The sequence below is a fragment of the Hyperolius riggenbachi genome, chromosome 4 (assembly GCF_040937935.1).
Source record: "Hyperolius riggenbachi isolate aHypRig1 chromosome 4, aHypRig1.pri, whole genome shotgun sequence".
Classification (NCBI taxonomy): Eukaryota; Metazoa; Chordata; class Amphibia; order Anura; family Hyperoliidae; genus Hyperolius; species Hyperolius riggenbachi.
The window spans coordinates 321,871,528-321,897,132 of NC_090649.1; the positions used below are offsets into that span (position 1 = coordinate 321,871,528).

The following is a 25,605-nucleotide window of genomic DNA, read 5'->3' on the forward strand; positions in this document are numbered from 1 at the left end:
AAGGGGGACCCTGCGAGGCCCCCAAAAGCGTGAATTCTTGCAAAAACGGAGTGCTGGTATACTTAATGATTGGCTCCTGATCATAAGATGCCCCTGACCATAAGATGCACCTAGGTTTAGAGGACAAAAACCAGAGGAAAAAAATATATACTAAACCTGGTGCATTCGTGGTGAAGGGGTGTCTTGTGGATTATGCCCCTTTGTACCTCATGCCCCCTTGAACCTCTTGTCTCCCTGTGTCCTCCATATGCCCCTTTGTATCCCCCTTGTGTCCAGTACAGGGAGTCCTTGACATTGCAGCAGGATGGAGGTTCATATCGGCAGGCGTTCACAAGTGAGGGACTCCCTGCATTTGGACTATAAGATGCAGTGACTTTTTTAAACCAGTTTTGAGGAAGAAAGAGTGAATCTTATAGTCCAAAAAATACAGTAAGTGGAAAAAAAGCATTGAATGTATAAAGTGAAACAATTTTCTCTTTACACAGATAAGCCAATTGGTTCACCACAAAATTGGCCTTAGTCTACTTAAAGGTGTCCACTAATGATCCAATCTTTTTTATCCAATTTTGCCATTTCTATGTAATATAAGGTAATTGCCTAGATTATCCATTCAATATATTCACTCAGTTTACTCTTCTACTACATAGATGCGGCCGAGACACGCATGCACGATGAAGCGCAGCTTCTCGTCTCAGGTTCTCTTTAAGAAGCTCACATTCATTTAAGATCGCTCAGGGTGGATATGATTGAAGATTTTCAAGTACTAAAACATTAATGAGTACATTAGATCAGTTTTTCAATGCTAATCGACTTATAGATGCTGTAGCAGCTAATTGTACACTTATAATTCCAGATATGTAAAGTAAAAAAAGACTACTTAAATAATTAAGTGGGTACAATTACATAGAAACGTAAATTCACTCTATTCTTCCAACTACCCCATAGTACAATATGGTATAATGTTTACCATAGACAGAGCATATCATTATGTGAAATAGGGAGAACCGTTCTCACAAAATTGCATCTAAAAATGTATTTAGTTGGCCAGTTAATGTAATCGCCTCTATTACCAATTTTCTTAGGGCCCGTTTCCACTATATGCAAAGTTACGTTTCCACTATATGCTAAGTTATGTGCACACAAATTTGTACATTAATGCATTTCAATGGGCTTGCTTCCATTATATGTGAAATACGCATCCAGGAAAAATCTGGACAGCAGTGCTACTCATTTTTGCGTTTATATTTTTTGCGCATGTGCATGTCGCATGCATTTCGGTTAATGCCAATATAAATAAAAAATGGAACACGATTATGCATGCAAATTTGCATGTAAAAAATGAACGTTCAATGCACAAAAACTTCCCACAGTAAATCAATTCCTGATTTAACCACGTGGACATGGACTTTCGCTAAGGACTTTACATTTCCACAAACTGGACTCAGGCTTCTTCCAAAACTTGTTGTTTGCAACAGTTTTCATATTTGCTATTTATAACACATTTTCTGTAACACAGTATAATCTCGTTATAGTAAACTCTAATATAGTAAACATTCAGGTATAATAGACTAATGTCCAGGTCCCAGCCAATGACCATTATAAGTCTATGGGAGTAACGCCTGGTATAGTAAACTCTGATATAGTAAACCTCTGGATATATTAAACTCAATATTCAGGTCCCAGCAAATGTGTCTGCATAAATATACAATGTAAGACCAATTCTGATATAGTAAACTTCTGATATAGAAAACTACCTTTCCTGGTCCCCTGGAGATCACTATAAAAGTATAATAGAACTTCTGTAATAGTAAACCTGTTTTTTGGCCCCTGTGGTATTCTCTATCCGGCTATAGTGGAAAGTGGTCAGGTGCATGTGCCATACGTCAGAGGACCCATGAGCCGTGGGTGGATGGCAGCAAATTGTAGCCTGCTTGCTATTTGCACACTACTCTGGGCCTGCAAGTATTACCTAAAAAGCACCAGCCAATGAGGCCTATGCTGCAGCTTGATTACTTAGGGAATAGCCTGTCATCTGTGACTTGCTTGTGCATGGCTGCAGCGCTACAGCATCATCCAGGCTGAACAGAAATGTGGACAGATGAGCACACTATAGGTACTGTACCTACATTAACTGGTGAGATCTATGCTTCCTGTGCAAGGTCTTGCATGATTACTCCATGCAAATCCCTGCATACTGAGCACTGTGCATTTCAATCTAACTTAGGCCCCGTTCACACTTGCGTTTTGGCATGCAAACGGACTGGATCCGGATCGTATCAGGACCTGATCCGGATTGGAACCGTACGGTTCCGATCCGGATCCGGCCGTTTGCATCAGGACTGCTTCAGGCTGCCATCCGGATCCGTGGGGGAAATAAAACAATAAAACCACAAAATACCTTAAAATTTGTTGGGGTCTGCAGAAGGTGCACCTGGTGCACCTGTAGAATCAGGTCCTCCGCTGTAGGCCTCACCTCCACCTCCGACATACTGCCAAAACAGCTCCAGCACGTGTGTCACTGCTGCTCATGTGTCCCATGCTGGGCCCATGTGTCCCCATCCGAAATGGCCGCTATAAATCCTCATAGGAAGTGGGTTAGAACGTCCGGTGTTGTCTCCAGTGTGTTCTGTGCTTCCGTTTCCCATTGGTTTTCTTTATCCGGATGGTGCAGTCAGGCTCCGGTCCGGGTGCGTGGGCCGGATGAGCCGGACCAAAAAATAGCGCATGTTGGAAAAGTGTCCGGATCCGGCTCCGTACTGTACGGAACGGACGCGTGTGAACGTCCGCACAGCCTTTGCATTGCTATCCGGAACGTACGTTCCGTTTGTACAGTATACGGTCCGGATATGATCAGGCAGATCCGGACAGGGAACGCTAATGTGAACCGGGCCTTAGCTGTCTTTACTCACTTGCTGATGCATTGAAAAGAAAAAAGGACTCCCAATTATTGCCTGAATTAAGGTCCAGTACTATAGTATACTTTATGTGCTTGAGTATGACAATTTCTGATATAGTAAACTTCTGCTATAGTAAACCACTTTTCCCGATCGCTTGGAGTTTACAATAAAGGTATTCTACTATATTAATAACTTAATTGCATATTTTAATAATTGACAAAAAGTAATTTTTATGGCAATTTACCTGTATTAAGTATAACGAACTTGCCTCTCCGTATAGACGCTACCCAGAGGACTGTATAGTTCTTGTAAGAATAGGTTGCGTTAACTGTTTTAGTCAGATGAGACCTTTCCCCTTATAAATGAAAGGTGGTGGCAGCATACACATAAAATTGAATGCATTAAATTGTTGGTGTTGTCACGTATTTCTTCCTGGTCTGTCTGTTTACCCAGTTCCAGCACATTAATTGCATCCACAAGATTGGATTGTCTGTGGGCTGATTAGGGGGTACTAAGCATTCTGGCCAGTAGGGTGCGTATGCCACTACCTGTCCAAGGAATTTCCATTGCTTTTAGTCATGGCTAACAAGGTTTAATACACTAATGCTACTACTTCATTCTTGATACAATTCTTTAGGTGTCAGTAGATCTTTCAAGTTATGGAAAACCGATGTTACAGATTGAATGCTCTTTAACCCCATCATCGTTAGGGCCGGTTCACATGGATGGCTCCCGGTGGCTCGTTTCGTTGTAGCCAAATGCTTTTCTGTTACCGCACAGAAAAGCATTTGACATGGTTTGTCATTGCGTTTAGAGCCCTAGGGCTACTACTCCAGAAGCTACATGTACAATTAACAGCAAATGACGTGAGATGAATGCACCTATTATTCTTAAGCACAATGTGGTGAAACAAGAGCGGTAAATGAGGGAAGCAATCGCCAGCAGTCGTTCCTCTGAACTGGCCCTAAAGGGGCCCATACACTGGTCGATTTCAGCCATCGATCGATTCTATAGAATCGATCGATTGATCAGAAATTGATTCTTTCAAATCGATCGATCGATTTGTGACCGATTTCGATGGATTTGATCTGACAAGATGGAAGATCAAGGTCGATTTGCTGCTGGTAGCAGATCCATGGCCCATAGAGTTGCATTGGATCTAATGGTCCAATAATGCATTCTGAAATCTATTGGAAATCTGTTCCTAGTGTGTGGCACACATCAGATAGATTCCTATCATATTCGACTTGACAGGCAACTGACAAAAATCTATCTGATGGTCGAATCTGCTGCAAATCTATATGTGAACAATCAATTCCTGTGTTTCTGTTTTTTTTAATCTGCATCCATTTACACTGAAATTTAATTTACTGATTATCTTTCCTTTTACTATAATTATTATATATGTCATTTAAAAAATACAGTTCAGCACATATTGTTCACATAGGTTAATCGTTTCCACAGCACATTTTAAACAGGCTCTGTTACCTGTATTAAATTGAAGAAACCGTTTTAATTTAATTTAGAAAGAGAATAAAGTTTATTTTTCTTTACAGTTACAGTACGATATGAATTTGTACAGATTGGCAAGGAAATAATAATGCAAAGGTACAGTCAGAGCAAGCAGTCATGTTAAGACACACGGCCAATAAAAACACCAGATGTTTTCAGTGTCATTAAAGAGACACTGAAGCGAAAAAAATATATGATATAATGAATTGGTTGTGTACTATGAATAATTACTAGAAGATTAGCAGGAAAGAAAATATTCTCATATTTTTATTTTCAGGTATATAGTGTTTTTTTCTAACATTGCATCATTCTCTAATATGTGCAGATTACACAACACTCAGCATTCAAAATGATTCTTTCAGAGAAGTCTGTGAACTAATGACCTCTCCTCTGGCAGAGAAAAAGTAAATAGTTAACAAACAGTTGAGATAATAAAAGTCAGAAAACAGCCCTCTCCAAAACTTTGAAAGTGGTAAAGATTAATGGCTTTTTTGTATAGAGATAACAACTGGAGTTTCTTAACTCTTCCTGTACTGGAAACAATTAGACTGATGTATCTGATCTTAATGTTTTATTTATTTATTAGCTGTACTACACATACAAATCATAATATCATAATTTTTTTTTCGCTTCAGTGTCTCTTTAAAGCTTTCATTGTGACATCAGTGGAGTGACTTTATAATGTGCACCTGCCAAGGGGTATATAGAACTGCACCATTAGAGTCCATTATAACTATCCAGAGTTTTAGAATGGCCAGATATACTGTAGTTATGCACTTTGTAACTGCTAAACCTTCAGTTTATATTTACTCACATTCAACGAAAGACCTACCTACCCCATATCTTATGGAATTTAGTCAGTGTTTTTCCTAATGCGTATGAACCAACTTTTTATAGGGGAGTGCTCTGTCAATTATTTTCTTTCAATGGGAAAGAGTTGGGAGATCATTAGAGAACTATTTCAGACCTATCTCCTGTCTGGCACAAAAGAACATTTCTGTCATTAATCCCTTCATGGATTTCTGCAAAGATGCATCTGATATTATACCCAGAAGATATTTTGCCATCCAGCTCAACTGGGAAGTCATTCTTAACAGTCTGTGACCAAAACTGTGCTATGGGGGGACATTTCCATAGTGGATTATAAATTGTAGGTTCCGAAGCACAGCAAAAGCCAGTGACTCATTGGCTGAATATGATCATGCAGACATTGACACTATGTTCAGATTTTGCACTGGGTCTATTAGTTACAATTACACCATCCTGCTGGCAGTAGACACAACACCAGCAGGGAAACGTAGCAACTAAATATAACATAGCCTCGCAACTCATAGAACTTCATGCATAAGAAATATAACTTATTGAGCAGTTTAAAGTGACTGGAATAATATGCTATTCATGTATAATCAGGTACATGAATATTATTTAGGCGTATAGGGTTTGTATTTTACAGAACACTGATTAACAATTTAATACGGGGGAAAGCAAAATTCAAACTAGCCACATTTCAGAATTGTAACACCTACAGAGGTACCCTCTCTGTGAGTTTCCTTATGAATACATGCAATCATTCATAAAAAGCCAATTATTTGGTATTTAAATGTGATCTGCCAGGTCTGGGTGTTAGATGTGTCAGTACATGCACAATGGCAAACCAAGCAGTTGCTGAATGCATTGCAGCGTGCCTGAAATATTCACACTCACCAAGGGCTTGAACACCAGAGACGTACATGTTAATGCAGCTTAGAATCCACTTAGTAGAAGGAGATACAAAGAACAGCACAGCTTGACACTTGATAAAAAAAATTCACACACAGTGCCCTCAGCCTTTCACAACTCAATCTCTGAAAAAAATATCTGACGTTAACAGTCACCAGATTATTGTCGCAAAATATTTAATGAGCATTCTAAAAGCATTTTGTAAACCTTTTGAAACCATGAGCTACATTAAAGCCACCAAGGGAGTATAGATGGCAAAATTGGCAGGCTGAAAGTATTAAGACAAGATTAGAGATTTCTCTACTATTAATGTTTTTGCCAATATTATTTCGACATCTCGAGCATATCAAAGTTTTCTCTACTTATGTCTTATTTGAAAGGAGGTGTATTTGAAGCTTTATAGTACATAAGCAATTTGAAGCACATATAGAGTAGAGGCTTAAGGGTCCCATACACTGAGCCGATTAGCGATCGATCGCAAATCGATTGACCGGCTGATCGATTTGTGGCCGATTTCGATCGATCTGACATGCTGGAAAATTTAGGTCGATCTGTTGAGATTGCTTATCATTTTGCATTGGACCTAATGGAAATCTGATGGCAAAAAAATGCCATCAGATCGATTTTCAATAGATTTCATACTGAAATTTATTGGATATCTGTTCCTAGTAAAAAATGTTCCTAAACACATCAGATAGATCAGAAATCTATCTGATGATCTATCTGCTGCTGATCTAATGAGTGTATGGACTGTGTGCACCATCAAGTCTACAAATATTACACAGCACAACAACCTAGTATTGATACTCACCCCTAGAAGGCCAAATCTTTCACAGAAATTCCAGCCACATAGAAAGTCAATTTCATAATTATGATTAAGAACTACTATTGCATTTTCTTTGCCATACTTCATGTAGTTTTCAGCATCAGTATATAAGGTGCAATCTGTGGCTGACCACCACTCCAATAACATCACCAATTCTGAGGAGGAGACAAACAATGTATAAGTGATAATCAGCTCAAATGACAGGTACATTGAAGTTACTGCCAATTCACACAAAAATTAGGCTCATAACAAACCTGTGTCAAAAAAGTTCTTCATAATTTTGGTTATGGTCATAAAAAGTATCCTATATGTTATTCCAGGTAATGTACTATGTTGTGTGCCAAATTTTATTCAAATCTGTTCAGCCATTGTTGTGTGATTAAGTAACAAACATCCAAACTTTCGCATTTATAAATAACTAGCCTACCTAAGCCCATTTAAAAGCGGGCTCTAGGTAGTGAAATTACCGTGCCACAGCGGCCAGTCAGTGCGCGCGCCCGCCGTGCGCACACATGGCCGCCCTGCTCCCTGGCCCGACCTCCCGTCCCAACGGCTGTCTGTACTGCGCACATACGTAGTACAAAAAAACCACAGAGGGACAGACAGGGAAAGTGGATGACGCAGGGACAGTTAGGTTTTATTGTATAGGATGATGGCTAACACGGTACAATACCCTACTGCATTTATAAATAGTGAGATTTAAACAATTACAAATTAGATTGAATGTTTTGTTGTCTCTGCTCAGTAGCAGCCTATTACGTGTCCCTAAATGAAATTATATGAACTATAGATTAAATGCTTTGTTGTCTCTGCTTAGTAGAAGCCTATTAAGTGTCCCTAAATGAAAATGCATGAACTATTGACCTTTTTCTATCTTTCCCGCTTTCAGAAGTTGTTTTCTGCCATAAAAATTATTCGAGCCAAGTGCCTGGCCTTGAGAAACAGCTCCTTTACTATATAGGTTCTGATGATAGTACAGTGTTTTTAATTGCTTCTCAATTATTTAGACACCTGCTGTATCCAACCCAATTTGTGGGTAATTTTGCATTGTATTAACTCTACATGGTTACTAAGTATACTCATTGTCTGGGACGGCAAGATTCCATTTCTGTGTGTGTGTGTGTGTGTGCATGGTCTTTTTGGACTATTTTTTTGAAATGTTATAAAAAAATGTTTTATATGCCGAACAATGACATGTGACCATCTTTGTTTGATTTATAAAGATTACTAATCCCCATTAAACTCTGCTTGCACACTATTTTGGCAGCTGGACTGAGCAACTGCCTTTCAGTAAGACTTGGTTCACACATACAAAGTTGTCCAGTCCTGTCAGTTTGTGACAATTGGCATCAGTTTTGCATGTGTTCACACACAAATCTGTACATTTCCGGTCCGGGCCAGTCCTGCCAGATTTGTATCAGTTTTGTATGTGTTTCTATGGGTGTGTATACACATAAAAGGTGAACATTTCCTGTCCAGTAAGGTAAAACTAATAGAAATCAGATGCAAAACTAACAGGACCGGACAGTACTAGACTGGGCCGGAAATGTGTATATTTATGTGTAAACCAGGCCTAAGTGCTTTTGAAAACATAGAAAAACTTGAGAATCCCCCTTTGAGGAGATGGACTAGTTCAAAACCTCCCAGATTGTTACTACCAACTGTAAGTGACAGAAACATAGGAAACATATAATTTCTAGTGCATATTACACTGGGACAAATTAATTTTATATTTTAAATTGTTTTGTAATAGTGATCCTTTACTGTGCACATTATAGGTTTAGGAAATGTATTTTGTCATATTTTTAATGAAATAATTTTTTGGCCCACTGGATGTCTCCACACAGTCTTCTGTCTAATTAGATAGCTGAATCACAGCAATTTTAACTAGCAGGAAGTGACAGTTTGTTTTATTTACAATGAATGATCACTGTTGCTTGTTGCATTAGTGATCACATTCTTCAGACACTGATTGGCTTCAGGAAAATGTTCCCATTCACCAATCTGTGCACTGTGCATGACACCAGGGGCGAGCGGGCAGCTCGTAGATACCAGTCCCACTGGGGGAAGTGGTTAAAGGAGTCCTGTAGGGGCATGGGGGGGGGGGGGGGGAGCATGGAAATTAGGCTAGTGCAATCAAGTATGTATGATGGATATGATCTACAGGCTACAAAATTATTGGTTAATGATATTGGCCTCAATTCACTAAGATCATGCTGGAGATAATAAGGCAAGAGAAAACTTACCTCCACACAGTAAGAGAGTTATCTTTACTCTTCATTCCTTACGTTACCTCTTCTGTAGTTAATTTACCTCCTCTGTAGTTAATTTACCTCCTCTGTAGTTAAGTTACCTCCACTGTAGTTATTTTTCACATGCAGTTAATAAACAGCCTGTCTTTAACTCTGGAGGTATTTTAAGGATTAAAGAGTTAACTTAAAGACAGAAGAGTTAACTTTAGGTTTGCCTGAGGTAAAATGTTTCCTGAATACTACATGCCTTATCACCATGGTAACAACTCTAGAAGAGTTATTAAAGACAGGAGATAAGCTTAGTGAATTGAGGCCATAGAGCATAAGTTTTACTCACATTTGTAGTACAAGTAAATGTAAAGATTATTAGTAGAGATGGCTCGAACTTCCGATTTTTGGTTCGCGAACCTCGAACTTCTGCAAAAGTTCGGTTTGCGCAAACTTTCGCGAACCGCAATAGACTTCAATAGGGAGGCGAACTTTGAAAACTAGAAGCATTTATGCTGGCCACAAAAGTGATGGAAAATATGTTTCAAGGGGTCTAACATCTAAGTTTTTGCATGGAGGAGTGGGATACACGGCAAAAGTCCCCGGGAAAAATCTGGATTTGACGCACAGCAGCGTTTTTAGGGCAGAAATCGCATTTTATTGCTAAATTGGAGGCCTAAAGTGCTTTAAAACATCTTGCATGTGTATACATCAAATAGGGAGTGTAATTAGTGTACTGCTTAGCACTGACAGACCAAACTCACTGTGTAACGCACCGCAAACAGCTGTTTGTGTGGTGATGGCCGTGCTGGACTGGTGCACATGATGGCCAGAGTGCAGGCCATGGCGGTTTTCAAGCCCATATGGTCGGGCTGAGGTAGCTGAATGACAGAACAGTGACTGAGTGTCCAGCTGATCGAATTTGGTCTGCCCACAATGAAGCAATGACCTTATTATCTTGGAAGTGCCCCCCCCCCCCCCCCCCCCCGAGACACTCATATAGCCGACGGTCATTGCTTCATTGTGATACGCAAGCCCCTTCACTGCGGCAAGGTAACAATCACGAAGGGGAATTGGCACATGTAAATGCCTTTTGTTTTGTTGCTGCAGTGCAGCCAGAAAAATTAGGCAGGCATGTACACGCACCAGAAAAATTAGTATAGCGGCCGCTGCTAGCATCGGCCTTAAAAATTCAGGAATCTGCCTGGAGTCCTGGACTCTGTTGGTGGTGGCGGAGAAGGCAGTCAAGCAGCCTGCGGGCAGAGATGCTGTGTGGGGACTGACTTAGTCTTCGGGCGGGCAGTAGCCCTCAGGGATCCATGCCTCATTAATTTTGATAAAGGTGATGTGTGGGGACTGACTTAGTCTTCGGGCGGGCAGTAGCCCTCAGGGATCCATGCCTCATTAATTTTGATACAGGTGAGGTACTGAACACTTTTATGACCTAGGCAACTTCTCTTCTCAGTGACAATGCCTCCAGCTGTGCTGAAGGCCCTTTCTGACAGGATGCTTGAGGCAGGGCAAGACAGAAGTTGGATGGCAAATTGGGATAGCTCTGGCCACAGGTCAAGCCTGCGCACCCAGTAGTCCAAGGGTTTATCGCTGCTCACGGTGTCTACATCCACACATAAGGCCAGGTAGCCGGCTACCTGCCGGTCCAGGCGTTGGTGGAGGGTGGATCCGGAAGGGCTAAGGCGAGGCGTTGGACTAAAGAATGTCCGCATGTCCGACATCACCATGAGATCGCTGGAGCGTCCTGTCCTTGCCTGCGTGGACATGGGAGAAGGATTACTGGCAGTGGTACCTTTATTCCGTTGTGCTGTGACATCACCCTTAAACGCACTGTAAAGCATAGTTGCCAGCTTGTTCTGCAAGTGCTGCATCCTTTCTGTCTTCTGGTGATTTGGAAACATGTCCGCCACTTTGTGCCTATACCGAGGGTCTAGTAGCGTGGCCACCCAGTACAGCTCATTCCCCTTGAGTTTCTTATACGGGGGTCCCTCAACAGGCTGGAAGGCATGAAAGACGCCATCTGCACAAAGTTGGATGCAGACGTACTATCCATCTCCTCTTGCTCTTCCTCAGTGATGTCAGCTAAGTTCTCCTCCTCCCCCAGCCACGAACAATACCACGGGAAAGTCGAGCAGCACAAGCCCCCTGTGACGCCTGCTGCGGTTGTTCTTCTCCTGCCTCCTCCTCCAAAAAAAAACCTTCCTCATCATCATCATCTGACTCCTCTTCCCCACATGACTCTTTCTCCTCCTCCCCCTCTGTGCTGCCACAGGTGTTGAGGAAACATCTGGTTCTGATGAGAATTGATCCCACAACTCTTCCTCCTGTTCCTGTTCACGCTCCTCCACAGCTTGATCCACCACTCTACGCACCGCACGCTCCAGGAAGAAAGCATATGGTATCAAGTCGCTGATGGCGCCTTCACTGCGATTCACCAGGTTTGCCACCTCCTCAAATGGCCGCATGAGCCTGCAGGCATTTCGCATGAGTGTCCAGTACATCCCCATCTCCCCAGAGTGTGTCCTTTGACTGTAGTTGTAGAGATACTGTTTAACGTCTTTCTCCTGTTGTAGCAGGCGGTTGAACATCAGGAGGGTCGAATTCCTGCGAGTCAGGCTAATGCAAATCAAGCGTCTCACCGGCAAGTTGTTTCTCCGCTGAATATCGTCAAAGCGTGGCATGGCCGTGTAAGACCGCCTGAAATGCCCACACACCTTTGGACTGCTTTAGGACGTCCTGTAAGCCTGGGTACTTAGACACAAATCTCTGAATTATGAGATTCAGCACATGTGCCATGCAGGGTACATGTGTCATCTTTCCCAAATTCAAATCCGAAATGAGATTGCTGCCGTTGTCACACACCACATTGCTGATCTCCAGTTGGTGCGGGGTCAGCCACTGATCCACCTGTTTATTAAGAGCAGCCAGGAGAGCAGCCCCAGTGTGACTCTCCGCTTTGAGGCAAGACATGTCTAAGATGGCGTGACACCATCGAACCTGGCATGCAGCATAGGCCCTGGGGAGCTATTACAAATGTGCAGCTGTCACACACACACACACAGGTACCATGAACAGGTGCAGTGGCACTGCGTGCGCTCACGTAGGTAGGTGGGTGCACTGAACAAAAGGTAGTTATATGCAGTGATGGGTATTACAAATATGCACCTGTCACACACACACACACAGGTACCGAGCAGGTACAGTGACACTGCGTGCGCTCATGTAGGTAGGTGGGTGCACTGAACAATAGGTAGGTATATGCAGTGATGGGTATTACAAATGTGCACCTGTCATACACACACACACACACACACACACACACACACAGGTACCGAGCAGGTACAGTGACAATGCGTGCGCTCACGTAGGTAGGTGGGTGCACTGAACAACAGGTAGGTATATGCAGTGATGGGTATTACAAATGTGCAGCTGCCTGTCACACACACAGGTAGTCACTGAATGTGCTGTGCCTGGCAGTGGCACAGTAGGAAACAGTAGGAATTACCAAGGGGCCAAGGTCCAGCAGCTAAAACTGACTGACAGGGCTGTATATGTAACACAAGTGTCTGTGGGACAAACACACACACACAAAAAAAAATGGATCACAAGAACAACATTCGCTCTCAAAAGAGCTGTTGAGGATGAGGAGTGCTTTTTAGCAATAAGGATCAGCAAGAAAGAGCAACCTAACAAGCCTAACTAAGCTTTCACTAATGTCTCTGCAGCACCTTTCCCTTCTCTTATTACTGCAGCCACACAAGTGAGTGAAATGGGTGACACTGCCTGCTTTTTATAAGGGGGGTGGGGCTCCAGGAGGGAGTGTAGCCTGATTGGCTACCCTGTGCCTGCTGACTGTGCTGTAGAGGGTCAAAGTTGACCCTAATGATGTAGTATAGGTGACGGGTCGAACCGTCATAAAGTTTGCGTTCGTTAGCGAACGCGAAACACCGAAGTTCGCGCAATAAGTTCGCGGGCGAACCGTTCGGGCCATCTCTAATTATTAGTAGATTCTACTACTATTTAAAAAAGGACCCACTGCCTCTGTACACATATTTGTATAATGAGATTTATGACAAACTCATTATATGGCCTTAAGGTGCAATGTGTTTATGTCTTTCATAACAAATAAACTCATTGTGACGTAAAAAAAAGGTTAAAAGCTGGATAAAAAGCAATACCATTCTTTTAATTTTGGAAAGAGATGTTGAAACTGTAATTATAATCAGGTTACAGCTCCTACCTTCCTTACAACTCACTGAAACCATTTATAAGCCTTTAGCACTAGCGTTGAAAAGCAATACACTTCCATTTCTCACACATTTTCATAACCTTTGTGAAGTTATAGTGTTTTCTGTATCAAGCTTCACTTATAATACACACACTTAGCAGGTAACTATAGGCTACATATCGAATCACATATCCCCTGTGTCATGACTGTTAGTTTCACCAGGCCATTTCCCCACAGACTACATAAAGCTTTAGATCAGCAGCAGCCTCTAGGGAAAGGCAGTCAGACAAAACTGTGTTCTGTCAGCAAAAATACTTACCGGTATCACTCTGAGAAGGTGCACTGTTGTAGTATATACAGAATAACCCAACTGACTGATCCACAGTGATACAGGTAAATAGATAAATTGGTAACTTTAACAGGAGTTTGAAAATCCTTTTTCAGCTACAGAGACTATCGCAAGTATCATCCTAAAAATTGTAATTGTCGCATCTAAAGGGATATACCTTATCTCATATACAACTATAGTCTGTATGGCCATGCTCAACTAGTCACTGCTAGACTAGTTAACTGGGATTTTTAGCTTGTTTCCTGTTTATTTGTAATCTCTATACAGACTTTATTGTAATTAAAGGAATGAATAGGCTATTAGACATCTTTAATTGATTAGTTGTGAGATTTAATAACATCTTTTAATGTAGCAATTAAAGAAGAACGGTCTCCTATGTTCAATGATTTTGTCAATTGGACATTAATCAAGCAAGGCCATTCTTTGGCAGATTGCCATGGCTAGGAATGTAGGGAGTCTGGGGACAGAGTTGTAAAACAAGCCTGTATTAGCTTTGTACTATTTCATGCAGGTAGATATCGATTGTTGTACTCTTAGCTTACGTACAGTTGAGGCCAACATTATTAGCCCCCCAGGAATTATGGAACATTTTATTAAACTTCTTCCCAATGTTTACAGCATTGAAGAAACTTAATATAATCAAACATGCACCAGTGCCATTTAGAAGCTTTTGGTACATTTTACCAAAATGTAAATATAAAATACATGTTTAGGCTTGCTTTATATCAAATCTAGTAAGAATGGGGTGCTCAAAAATGTTACCCCTAAGTGAATGCTTTCAAAACACACCTACAGTATTTAACTATTGAAACCACACCTGTGTAGTCAATTGGCTTCCTAACAGCACCCACTGTCAACTGTCTTCCTGACAACATTCAAGCAGCATAAAAAGACTCCAAGGAACAGGGCACATGAACACAAGAGGTACTAGGAGACCTGGGTTTGAATCTCAGCTGTGCCTGTTCAGTAAGCCAGCACCTATTCAGTAGGAGACCTTGGGCAAGTCTCCCTTACACTGCTACTGCCTATAGAGTGTGCTCTAGTGGCTGCAGCTCTGTCGCTTTGAGTCCGCCAGGTGAAAAGTGCGATGTATAAATGTTCTGTGTTTGCTTGGCACGGTGAGTAACAGTACAAACAAAGACTAAAGAAATCAACCTAGAGCTCCAAAAGATAAAAGGGGGAAAGCTACACTGCCATTTCCAAGCGATTCACAGTGTCTGTGAACTGCTGTACGTTGCATCACTGCCAAGCACAAGGAGACAAATTCTGTAAGAAACAAACCTGGCAGTGGCCGTAAGTGAAAGATTTCTAGGACTCTCGAGAGGAAAACAATGAGAGATGTCAGCAAGGAGCCCTGGACATCTGCCAAGATGATTGTTGCTGACCTGGCCTCTTTTGAATTTGATCTTTCAAGGAACACAGTTGTGAGGGCTCTTCATCTTGGTGGGCTTCAGGACCATTGTCCCAGAAGAACCCCTTTACGCAAAGAGCAGCACATCATAGCCCAACTGAGGTTGTGAACTTTGAAAGGTAAAGATGAGTTTTGGAAGTCTGTGCTTTGGTCTGATGAGACTAAACTGAAATTGTTTGTGCACATGAATGTTGCTTATGTTTGGCGAAGAAAGGGAGAGGCCTTTAACCCTAGGAACACCGTCCCCTCAGTTAAACATGGTGGTGTGAACATCATGCTGTGGGGCTGTTTTCAAGTCTCAGACACAGGGAGCCTTGTTGAGGTGCATGGCTTCATAGAAAAAAGAAAATTATGCAGACATTTTGAGGGAGACTATTCAGAAATCTGCTTGTAGTCTAGGCTTAGGTTGTCGCTGGGTCTTCCAACAAGAAAATGACCAAAATCATACATCGAAATTAGTCTTACAGTTCCTCAAGGATACCAAAACCAATATTCTAGAGTAGCTAGCATAGAGCCCACACCTCAATCCTATTAAGAATCTGTGGTGGGTGAATGTTCATGCTCAGAAACCATGCAATTTGGACCATCTAGAACAATTTGCAATGGAAGAATGGGCCAAAGTCCCTCAGGAGACCTTGGCCAACCTAGTAAAGAACTACTGTAGATTGTCGTCAGTTGTGGCTCAAAAAAAGTACACTATTCATTCTTAAAGAGAACCCGAGGTGGGATTTAATTATGCTAGTGGGGCACAGAGGCTGGTTGTGCACACTAACACCAGCCTCTGTTGCCCCATGGTGTGCCTCCAGGACCCCCCTGCGCGCCGCTATACCCCCCGCAGTGCTGGCAACACACAGCGTGTCGCCAGCTCAATGTTTACCTATGTGCTGTCTGTCAGCGCCGCTCCCCCGCCTCCTCCGTATCGGCGCTACCCGCCCGCGTCACTTCCTTCCAATCAGCGGGAGGGAAGGGACACGGGTGGGTAGCGCCGATACGGAGGAGGCGGGGGAGCGGCGCTGACAGACAGCGCATAGGTAAACATTGAGCTGGCGACACGCTGTGTGTCACCAGCACTGCGGGGGGTATAGCGGCACGCAGGGGTGTCCTGGAGGCACACCATGGGGCAACAGAGGCTGGTGTTAGTGTGCACAATTAGCCTCTGTGCTCCACTAGCATAATTAAATCCCACCTCGGGTTCTCTTTAATGACCAGGGAGCTAATAATTTTGGATGTCACATTTTTGCCATTTCTTTTTTCAACTCGGTGTAGCAATAAAATATCCTAATTAAACTTGGTGGACTTTTTTTTAATAGCGTTTTTGTTTCCTAAATAACATACACTTGCTGTTAATAGTACTTTCATGGAGAGATCAATGGTGTTTTCTAATTTCATAGGGGGAGGGGTAATAATTTTGTACTGTAAAATAAAGAATCAGGTCACTGAAAACAATTGTTGAAGAGTTGCCATTTCAAGAGTGTATAGGTGTACCTTGACAACATCACAACAGCAATCAATCATGCTGAAAAACAATGCATTACTGTATTGTAATTTTTATGCACCAACACAAACACCGGCTGCTTGCTCCTGCTCATCCATCCAAGAAAGCTTGCAGCAGGGTGGCGTAGTGGTTAGCGCTCTAGCCTTGCAGCACTGGGTCCCTGGTTCGAATCCCAGCCAGGTCAACTTCTGCAAGGAGTTTGTATGTTCTCCCCGTGTCTGCGTGGGTTTCCTCCGGGCACTCGGTTTTCCTCTCACATCCCAAAAACATACAGATAAGTTAATTGGCTTCCCCCTAAATTGGCACTAGACTACAATAAAAATATACTACGCGATATAGACATAGGACTCTGGTAGGGATTAGATTGTGAGCTCCTCTGAGAGACAGTTAGTCACAAGACTATATACTCTGTACAGCGATGCGGAAGATGTCGGCGGTATATAAATACTACTACTACTAATAATAATAGGGAAAGGACTTTCGATTATGTAATAGTACTGTAATACGCTAGTGGATTTCCGTCTGACCACACTGATACTATATTGAAAATGCACCATATTGAGCCTGGACAGATAACATTTTAAATAACCCAAAAAACAGATATGCGATTGAAACGTCATTGCCAGATCTACTTCAGAATAGCACTTATGAAATCCCCTATTGACAGATTATCTTTACATTTATTTTTTCAATATTTTCCCAATTTTGTCATTAAACTTAATGTATCCAATTTCAGTCTTAGCTGTACAGTATATGAATGGAGCAAGAGCAATGATTGTTGCTGTTAAAGACACTTGCAACCCTACAGCCATAAAATTGAGTGAGTTTCACAGTCAGTAAGTGAGTCCTCCCAGCAGTGAGGGCCTGGACGCAATAAAAATCTCAATACTGATCTTTAACATGGTTCAATGCAACCACGGTTGTCTGTTTGCAAAAATCGTATATCAGAGTCATTGCAATGCAATTGGGCAGGTTTTCACGATGGAAAACAATTTAAAATTGTGAGGTTGCAAATAAATTGTATAGTATGTTTGCTATGCAGTTTTCTTGCGCTTCCATTGATTTAAAGGGAACCTTAACTGAGAGGGATATGGATGTTTCCTTTTAAAAAATACCAGTTGCTTGGCAGTCCTGCTGCAGTAGTGGCTGAATCACACACCTGAAACAAACATGCAACTAATCCAGTCTGACTTTAGTCAGAGCACCTGATCTGCATGCTTGTTGAGGGACTGTGGCTAAAAGTATTAGAGAGACAGGATCAGCAGGAGAGTCAGGTAACTGGTATTATTTTAAAAGGAAAAAAAATCCATATCCTTCTCAGTTTAGGTTCCCTTTAAAAATTTGAATTGCAGCAGTGTGATATATCACGGTGCATGCAGTGTGAATGGGCCCTAACTACAACTGATGAACAGCACTTTCATCAGGTGGACTTCTTGCATATGAGAGACACGGGTGTTGGAGAGGTTGGATTTTTTTGCTGCTGGGGAACACCTCGCTATTTGAGCAATCCCTTACCAATACCTCAATCCTACCTGCAAACAGATGCAGTCCAGCCTATAAATCTGTGAATGGAATGTTTGACCTGTGCAAAGCAGACTTTTCACTGTGCCCTAGAAATGCTTGCAGCAATGTGTGATAATGAGAAGCTTGGTCATACAGTAGCTGATCTAGTAGCAGTGACCAGTTCCACCCACTTTGCGGACGTAACTGTGGGTAGGGAGAGGATGAGCTGGTGATTACACCCAGGTCAAGCTCTATGCCACCAGGCTGCTGAGCAGACTTGCACAGAGTTTGCAAAGGGTGATACTGCACAGCACTAGTGTGTGTTAGGTAACTGATGGCACTGTGGGCTGTATTTACTTTTTACACCCTATAGGTCTCCTCTCTCCTAAATCAAGACTGGACAAATCCCAGGCCCAGATAATCAGAGTGACTTAAAAATGTAAGCTGGCTGCAGATTTCTGAGCTTTTCTGTAACTGCTGACAGTGAAGTGACTCCTAAAATGTATTTGCTGAATACTGCACTGGGCAGACTGGCTCCTGAATCCCATATTCATTTCCTCACCCATAGTAAAAAATAAATTTGGAAACCCCGCCTCTGTTCTATTACCTTAGAATAGATCTCTTTTTTATCATTTTCTCAGTTATAAACTTTTGAGGTCATCATCATAGTATCTAAATAGAAAAGCAAGTTAACTTTGTTTATTGTCCATTTGGGACACTAGAAAAGGCAAATATACATTCTCCTATTACAAAGGACTGTAGGGGATGACTTTAGGGGAGTGCTAGTGCAGAGTTTGACTGTCCAAGGATCTAACCCGCAATCTTTCCAAATCATAGTGCCTAAAATATTTGAGTATTAAAATGGCATTTATATTGATACTAGTAGACCTAAGCCTGTTTAAGAACGGGCTCTAGGTCTTTTTTCTACCACTGCCGCCAGTGTGCATGCGCATGAACCCGCCGTACACGTGCATGCTCGCACCCGCCCGCCTCGCTCCCTGGTCCTGTCCAGCTGTCCGTACTGCGCACATGCGCAGTAGCAAATAACAGGGACACAGGGACAGCTGGACGCAGCTGGGAGATTATTATAGAGGATAAAGATGCAGTTTCCTGTAATTCCACTTTAACTGCTGCTCATTGACTATCGGTGTTTAGGCTCATGCTTCTCAAGCTGCCCAGATCATTAGAGATGAAAAAGAATATTTCTCTGCCACCTGGGTAAAATATGCAGCTCCTGCAGAGCAACAACTCTGATCTTCTGTAGAAAATGAGAGTGGTGTAACATTACTAGTCTCATTTGCACAAGGACACCTGATGAGCCGGCTCTTACAATGCCCCCAAAATGCCAGGAAGCATGCCAAAATATAGCTAGGGGACTTCCGGTTCCGGCGCCCGCATGGAAGCTGCGGAGGAGAAGAGCTCCGGCTGACTGTGAGCCTGTAACCCCCGAAAGGATCAGCTAATCGCCCGCCAGCGCTCCCAAATAAGGCGAACAACATCGCCGCACTCTTGCGGGTCTGCCACAAGTCGCATGGACTGGTACTTGACACGCTCCAGCACCGCAGGACAAAGCGAAGCAGGCCCAAGAAAAACTAAGATGGTGGGCGGCAAAGCAGCAGGCGGCAGCACACCAGCTCGCTTGCGGGAGAGAAGGCACACACCATCCCCACAACGGGAATACTCGGACTGTGACTCGAACGGAAGCAGGTCTACAAATAGGGGTAAGGAGGCAGACTTTAATATAAACTACAAGAAGCTGGCAGCTGAGGTAGGGAAGGCCCTCGCCCCTGACATACAAACCAAACCACCATTGAAAAAAGCTATGGCCAACTCCCTAAGGGCCCTCAAAAAAGATCTAGCTGACCAAAAAGGGAGACTGACAGATGCAGAAAAGAGACTGAGCACTTGTGAGGACGATCTGAATACTGCTAATAAACGAATTGAAGCTTTGCAGCATGACAACTCAGTAGCCTATTCCAGAATAGAGGATCTAGAAAATAGATCATGCAGAAATAACCTGCGTTTTGTGGGGATACCAGAGGTGATTAAGCCAGAGCAGCTACAAGCCTTATGTGCAGCCGAAATACCTTCATCATTGGGTCTGCCTGGCCCGTTAAAAGTAGAAAGAGCGCACCGTGTGGGCCCGCCAAAACCTAAGGGTAAGCAAAACACTCCACGCATGGTGATGGCGCGCTATCTGGACTACGCAGACAAAGTTTCTCTCCTGGCTGCCTACAGAGCGCAAGCACAAGATCTAATGATCCTTGACTCTACAGTACGTTTCATCAATGACTTTTCTGCTGAGGTTTCACAGAAACGAAAGGCTTTCTCAACAGTCTGCAATTCACTGTATAGCAAGAGCCTGAAGTTCGCTCTCATGTATCCTGCAGTGCTAAAGGTAACAGATCATGAAAATAAAATCCACACCTTTCAGACACCTGGCGAAGTGCAGTTCTTTCTAAAGCATTATACACCAAGATCAGAGGAAACCCCATCTAGTCCCAAAGATCTGACCTGATTACCGGAGTCGCAGTCAAAATGGAACCACTACTGGTAAAGATATGTAGAGAATCCATTCCATGTTTTCTATTTTTGTTCATCCTTTTTGGAATTCTGGAACCTTAGGAACTTCCCCTCCTAGGGGGCAGGAATACCTAGAATGGTTCACTTTTCTTTTCATACAAGAACTACTATGCATGTTCTTTCGTCTGTTTTTCCTGTTTATGCCTTACCCATGTTCCCGGGTTGGGGTGAGTGTTTTCTCGCGAACAGCGAGCACATGTTATTATCTAGCCATAATGTACTGTTACTGCCGCACAGTCGTAAATATAGCAACTGTCCTTAGAGGAAAACAAGACTCACGTATAGGTCTTCGGAGCGGTTGCTTAGAGGTTTGTGCGGGAAAGAAGAAAAGTCATTTTTTTTTCTAATCTCTGCTAAGGGTTGAAATGTTCTGGGGGGATGTTATGGGGGGGGGGGGGGAGATAGGGGAGGGGATAGGACTTGGGAACTTCTCTCTTGATGTGCTAAATATGTCCGTTACACTGTAAAAACTGGAGCTGCAACACGATTTCTTCTTATGAGTGAAATAACATAATATGAAAATTCTTACATGGAATGTTAAGGGTCTACAGACTCCTGAAAAGAGATCCCAGGTAATTAGACATCTGGGCAAATTCAAACCTGATCTCTGCTTACTGCAGAAAACCCATTTAAAAGCCGAACAGTTCAAACTAATGCAGAAACTCTGGGTGGGAACAGTTTATGGTTCCCCTGCAGTGGGCAGAAAAGCGGGTGTTTTAATTCTGATCGACGTTTAGAACATAAGGTATTAAGTCAATGGCATGACACAGAGGGAAGAAGATCAGTGCTGCGGCTCCAATTGCAGGGTGAAACTGTGGTAATTTATAATGTCTATGCTCCAAACCAAGAAAGGGCCTTTTTATATAGCACTGCAGAACCAAATTCTACGGGAAGACTCCGCTGCCATAATTATGGGTGGTGAAATGAATACAGTGCCAGATTTTTGGGAGGATAGGAGCCACCCAAAGCGTTCATTGCGTAACAGAGACAGATTTTTAAAGCCGCTATTAGACTCCTGTGGCTTAATAGACACATGGAGACACACCCACCCTCTCGATCATGAATACACCTTTTATTCCCCAAAGCATAAAACTTTTTCATCCATACCTCCCTAAAATATAGGATTGTAAAAACTTCAATAGAAGACCTAGTAATATCTGACCACTCACCAGTCCTACTAGAATTGGAAGATTGCCAACCAAGAGGCACAGGTTTTCTATGGCACTTTCCTATTAAATTTTATGGCAGCGAAGACTTTGAAGAGAAAATGAAAATGTGGTGGCAGGAATATGCGGCAGGAATGTGGTGGCAGGAATATGCTAGTGACAACAAGGGGCATTTGTCTAACCCGATCTTATATTGAGAAGCAGCCAAAGCGGTTCTCCGAGGCAGGATCACTTCATATGTGGCCGCCAGAAAGAGAACAGCCCATGAGAAATACCAAACAGAAATGATCAAAGTCAGGGAAAAATACAAAACATATTTACAGCATCCTACCAATCTGAATAGGGAAGTATGGCTGGATACTAAACGCAAGGGCGATCTGTGGTTTAAACTACAAGCTTATCTTCAGAAACCATACACCGCACTTACTTTCCACAAATTTGGCGAAAAATCAGGAAAACTGCTAGCGAACATTGCCAGACAGAAGAGATTAGCACAGGAACCACGTCAAATGAAAAACAAACAAGGAACACACACTAGCGATAGAGCATATATAAATAAACTGTTCCGGGATCACTTCACGGATTTTTACAAATCAAAATTAACAAACCCTTTTGACATAGCCAATACACTGACAGATTTGCCGCTACGCAAATTGACCCCGGATCAAACTGAGGAACTAAATAGAACTATAACTACTCAGGAAGTCAAGGAAGCCATAAAAAACCTTTCAAATCAGAAAACACCAGGCCCAGACGGCTTCACAGCCGAATTCTCTAAAATCCTTCAGCTAGAAATAGGTGAACCTCTCACCAATGTATATAACAAAGTCCTATCTGAGTCTAGTTACCCTGAAACTGGGAACATGGCATACATAAAACTCTTACCAAAAGAAGGAAAAGACTTGAGTGATGTAGGGGCATATAGACCTATTTCACTGCTAACACACGAAAAAAGGAAGTAACTGGGTCTCAACCTGGATTTTGCAATTATAGCTTTGGCTTTATTAGCACCATAGTAGCAGACAACACGACGTTTCGGCCCAACGGCCTTTATCAAGTGTTACCAAATACAAAAATCACTCACATATATAAAAGTTAAAACACACCCATCAAGGGCGGGCACACACTTAGTAGGTTCATTAGGTAAAGAGAGACATTAGCAATTAAAGGGACAGTTTTACAGAAAGCATCTGAGGCTAAAGTCCTCATTAAGTCCATTTGGTGTAAGTGTACTTATCTATCCACCTGCTTTCCCTTCTGAGTAGCGTAGTTTCACCATTTCCACCTTCATTCGTGTAAACTTTTTCCAGGACACACCAGCGCAGATCACTGACATTATGTCCACACTCGTAGTAATGTTTTCCTACAGGGGAGTCAATTTTTTTATCAGGATTATTAACATATTTCCTATACAGTCTGATATTACTACGGTGTTCATTAATTCTTACACAAACTGCTCTAGAAGTCTGTCCTACATACCCAACCCCACAGGGGCATTTCAAAAAATATATCACGTTTTCAGTTACACATGAAAAATTCCCTTTAATATCTATCTTAGTACCCTTCAAAGGATGTCTGATATGACATACTAGAGCAGTTCTGACAGTTCATACACGGGAAAGTCCCCATTTTTTTAGGCAAAAAAGTTCTCTTCTGTATGGTATTTTTCCTAACATCTGCGTTGCTTGCAACTAGCTGTCATCCTCCATCTATGATACGCGGACTCCCAAAAAGCCAATTCATACGTGCAAGGAGAATTACATCAAATGATGCAGCGTATCATAAACAAGCTAATATGCTGATAGAAAATTATAGCGCGAGAGGTTATGAACGGGAGGATTTGTTAAAGACTGCACAAGAGGTTGGTTCGCTTGATAGAAGGGAGCTTAGGAAAAAAGTGATTAAAAACCAATACACTAGGGATATCCAGTTTATCTCCAAGTTTGACAACCATGCACAATTAGTCAGGAGGAGTATCCTGAATAATTGGACATTGATAAAAGCTGATCCTGTGTTGTCAAAAATCTTCCCCACACCGCCATCTTTTGTCTATCGGAGAGGAAAAAATGTTCGGGACATGCTAGTGCGGGCAGATGTTAGGAAAAATACCATACAGAAGAGAACTTTTTTGCCTAAAAAAATGGGGACTTTCCCGTGTATGAACTGTCAGAACTGCTCTAGTATTATCAAGGGTGATCATATCAGACATCCTTTGAAGGGTACTAAGATAGATATTAAAGGGAATTTTTCATGTGTAACTGAAAACGTGATATATTTTTTGAAATGCCCCTGTGGGGTTGGGTATGTAGGACAGACTTCTAGAGCAGTTCGTGTAAGAATTAATGAACACCGTAGTAATATCAGACTGTATAGGAAATATGTTAATAATCCTGATAAAAAAATTGACTCCCCTGTAGGAAAACATTACTACGAGTGTGGACATAATGTCAGTGATCTGCGCTGGTGTCCTGGAAAAAGTTTACACGAATGAAGGTGGAAATGGTGAAACTACGCTACTCAGAAGGGAAAGCAGGTGGATAGATAAGTACACTTACACCAAATGGACTTAATGAGGACTTTAGCCTCAGATGCTTTCTGTGAAACTGTCCCTTTAATTGCTAATGTCTCTCTTTACCTAATGAACCTACTAAGTGTGTGCCCGCCCTTGATGGGTGTGTTTTAACTTTTATATATGTGAGTGATTTTTGTATTTGGTAACACTTGATAAAGGCCGTTGGGCCGAAACGTCGTGTTGTCTGCTACTATGGTGCTAATAAAGCCAAAGCTATCATTGCAAAATCCAGGTTGAGACCCAGTTACTTCCTTTTTTCGTGTGTTGGCTTCCCTCACCCTTGGTGGATCGGGGTGCTACTGGTCGACTCCCTGGTATATTAAAGTTTGTGGTTGAGCCCGGAGACACTGCTTTTTCTTCACTGCTAAACCAGGACGTAAAAATTCTGTCTAAAATACTGGCTGACAGGTTGTCCTCCGTAATGCCCTGTTTAATACACGAAAACCAGGTAGGCTTTATGAAAGGGAGATCCGGAGTCACTAATATACGTAGAGTTCTGACTTTACTAGAACATGCTCGAGCTTACCCAGACACTTTCAAATCATCAGCAATTTTGATGCTGGATGCCAAAAAGGCTTTTGACAATGTGGAGTGGGATTGGCTGCAGTGAGTTATGGACAATATGGGCTTCAAGGGTACTTTTATGAGCGCAATCAGAGCAATGTATAAAGAACCAAAAGCATGCATAGCAACTACAGGATTTGTGTCGGCTCCTTTTTCAATACAAAAGGGCGTAAGGCAAGGATGCCCACTATCCCCTTTGCTTTTTAATATTGCTCTAGAGCCCTTGGCAATGACCTTACGAGCACATATAGCTGGCATTAAAATAGAAGAAGCGCAGGTACAGCAGGCAATCTTCGCAGATGATATACTGTTGTTCTTAAGGGATCCCCGCTCACAGATGCCTCTGGTTTTTCGTATTCTTCAAGAGTTTGAAAAACTATCAGGCCTCAAAATAAATAAAGAAAAATGCGAGCTCATGCCATTATCCAAACGGGCAGATGTGCAAAATTGGACAGGACTAGGGGTAAAATTATCTACTACTTACATCAAATACCTGGGAATCAAGATACCAAGAGATCCCACCCAACT

General features: G+C 42.3%; 1 protein-coding gene across 5 annotated transcripts in view; it reads right to left on the reverse strand.

Moving 5' to 3' along the window:
• AGPAT4 (1-acylglycerol-3-phosphate O-acyltransferase 4) overlaps window positions 1–25,605 on the reverse strand; it is a 261,101-nt gene that overhangs the window by 57,809 nt on the left and 177,687 nt on the right. For all 5 annotated transcript variants that reach the window (XM_068231746.1, XM_068231747.1, XM_068231744.1 and 2 more), the window contains one exon: window positions 6,940–7,109. In XM_068231746.1, the coding sequence (XP_068087847.1) occupies window positions 6,940–7,109 (170 nt within the window). The remainder of the gene's footprint in view (window positions 1–6,939; window positions 7,110–25,605) is intronic.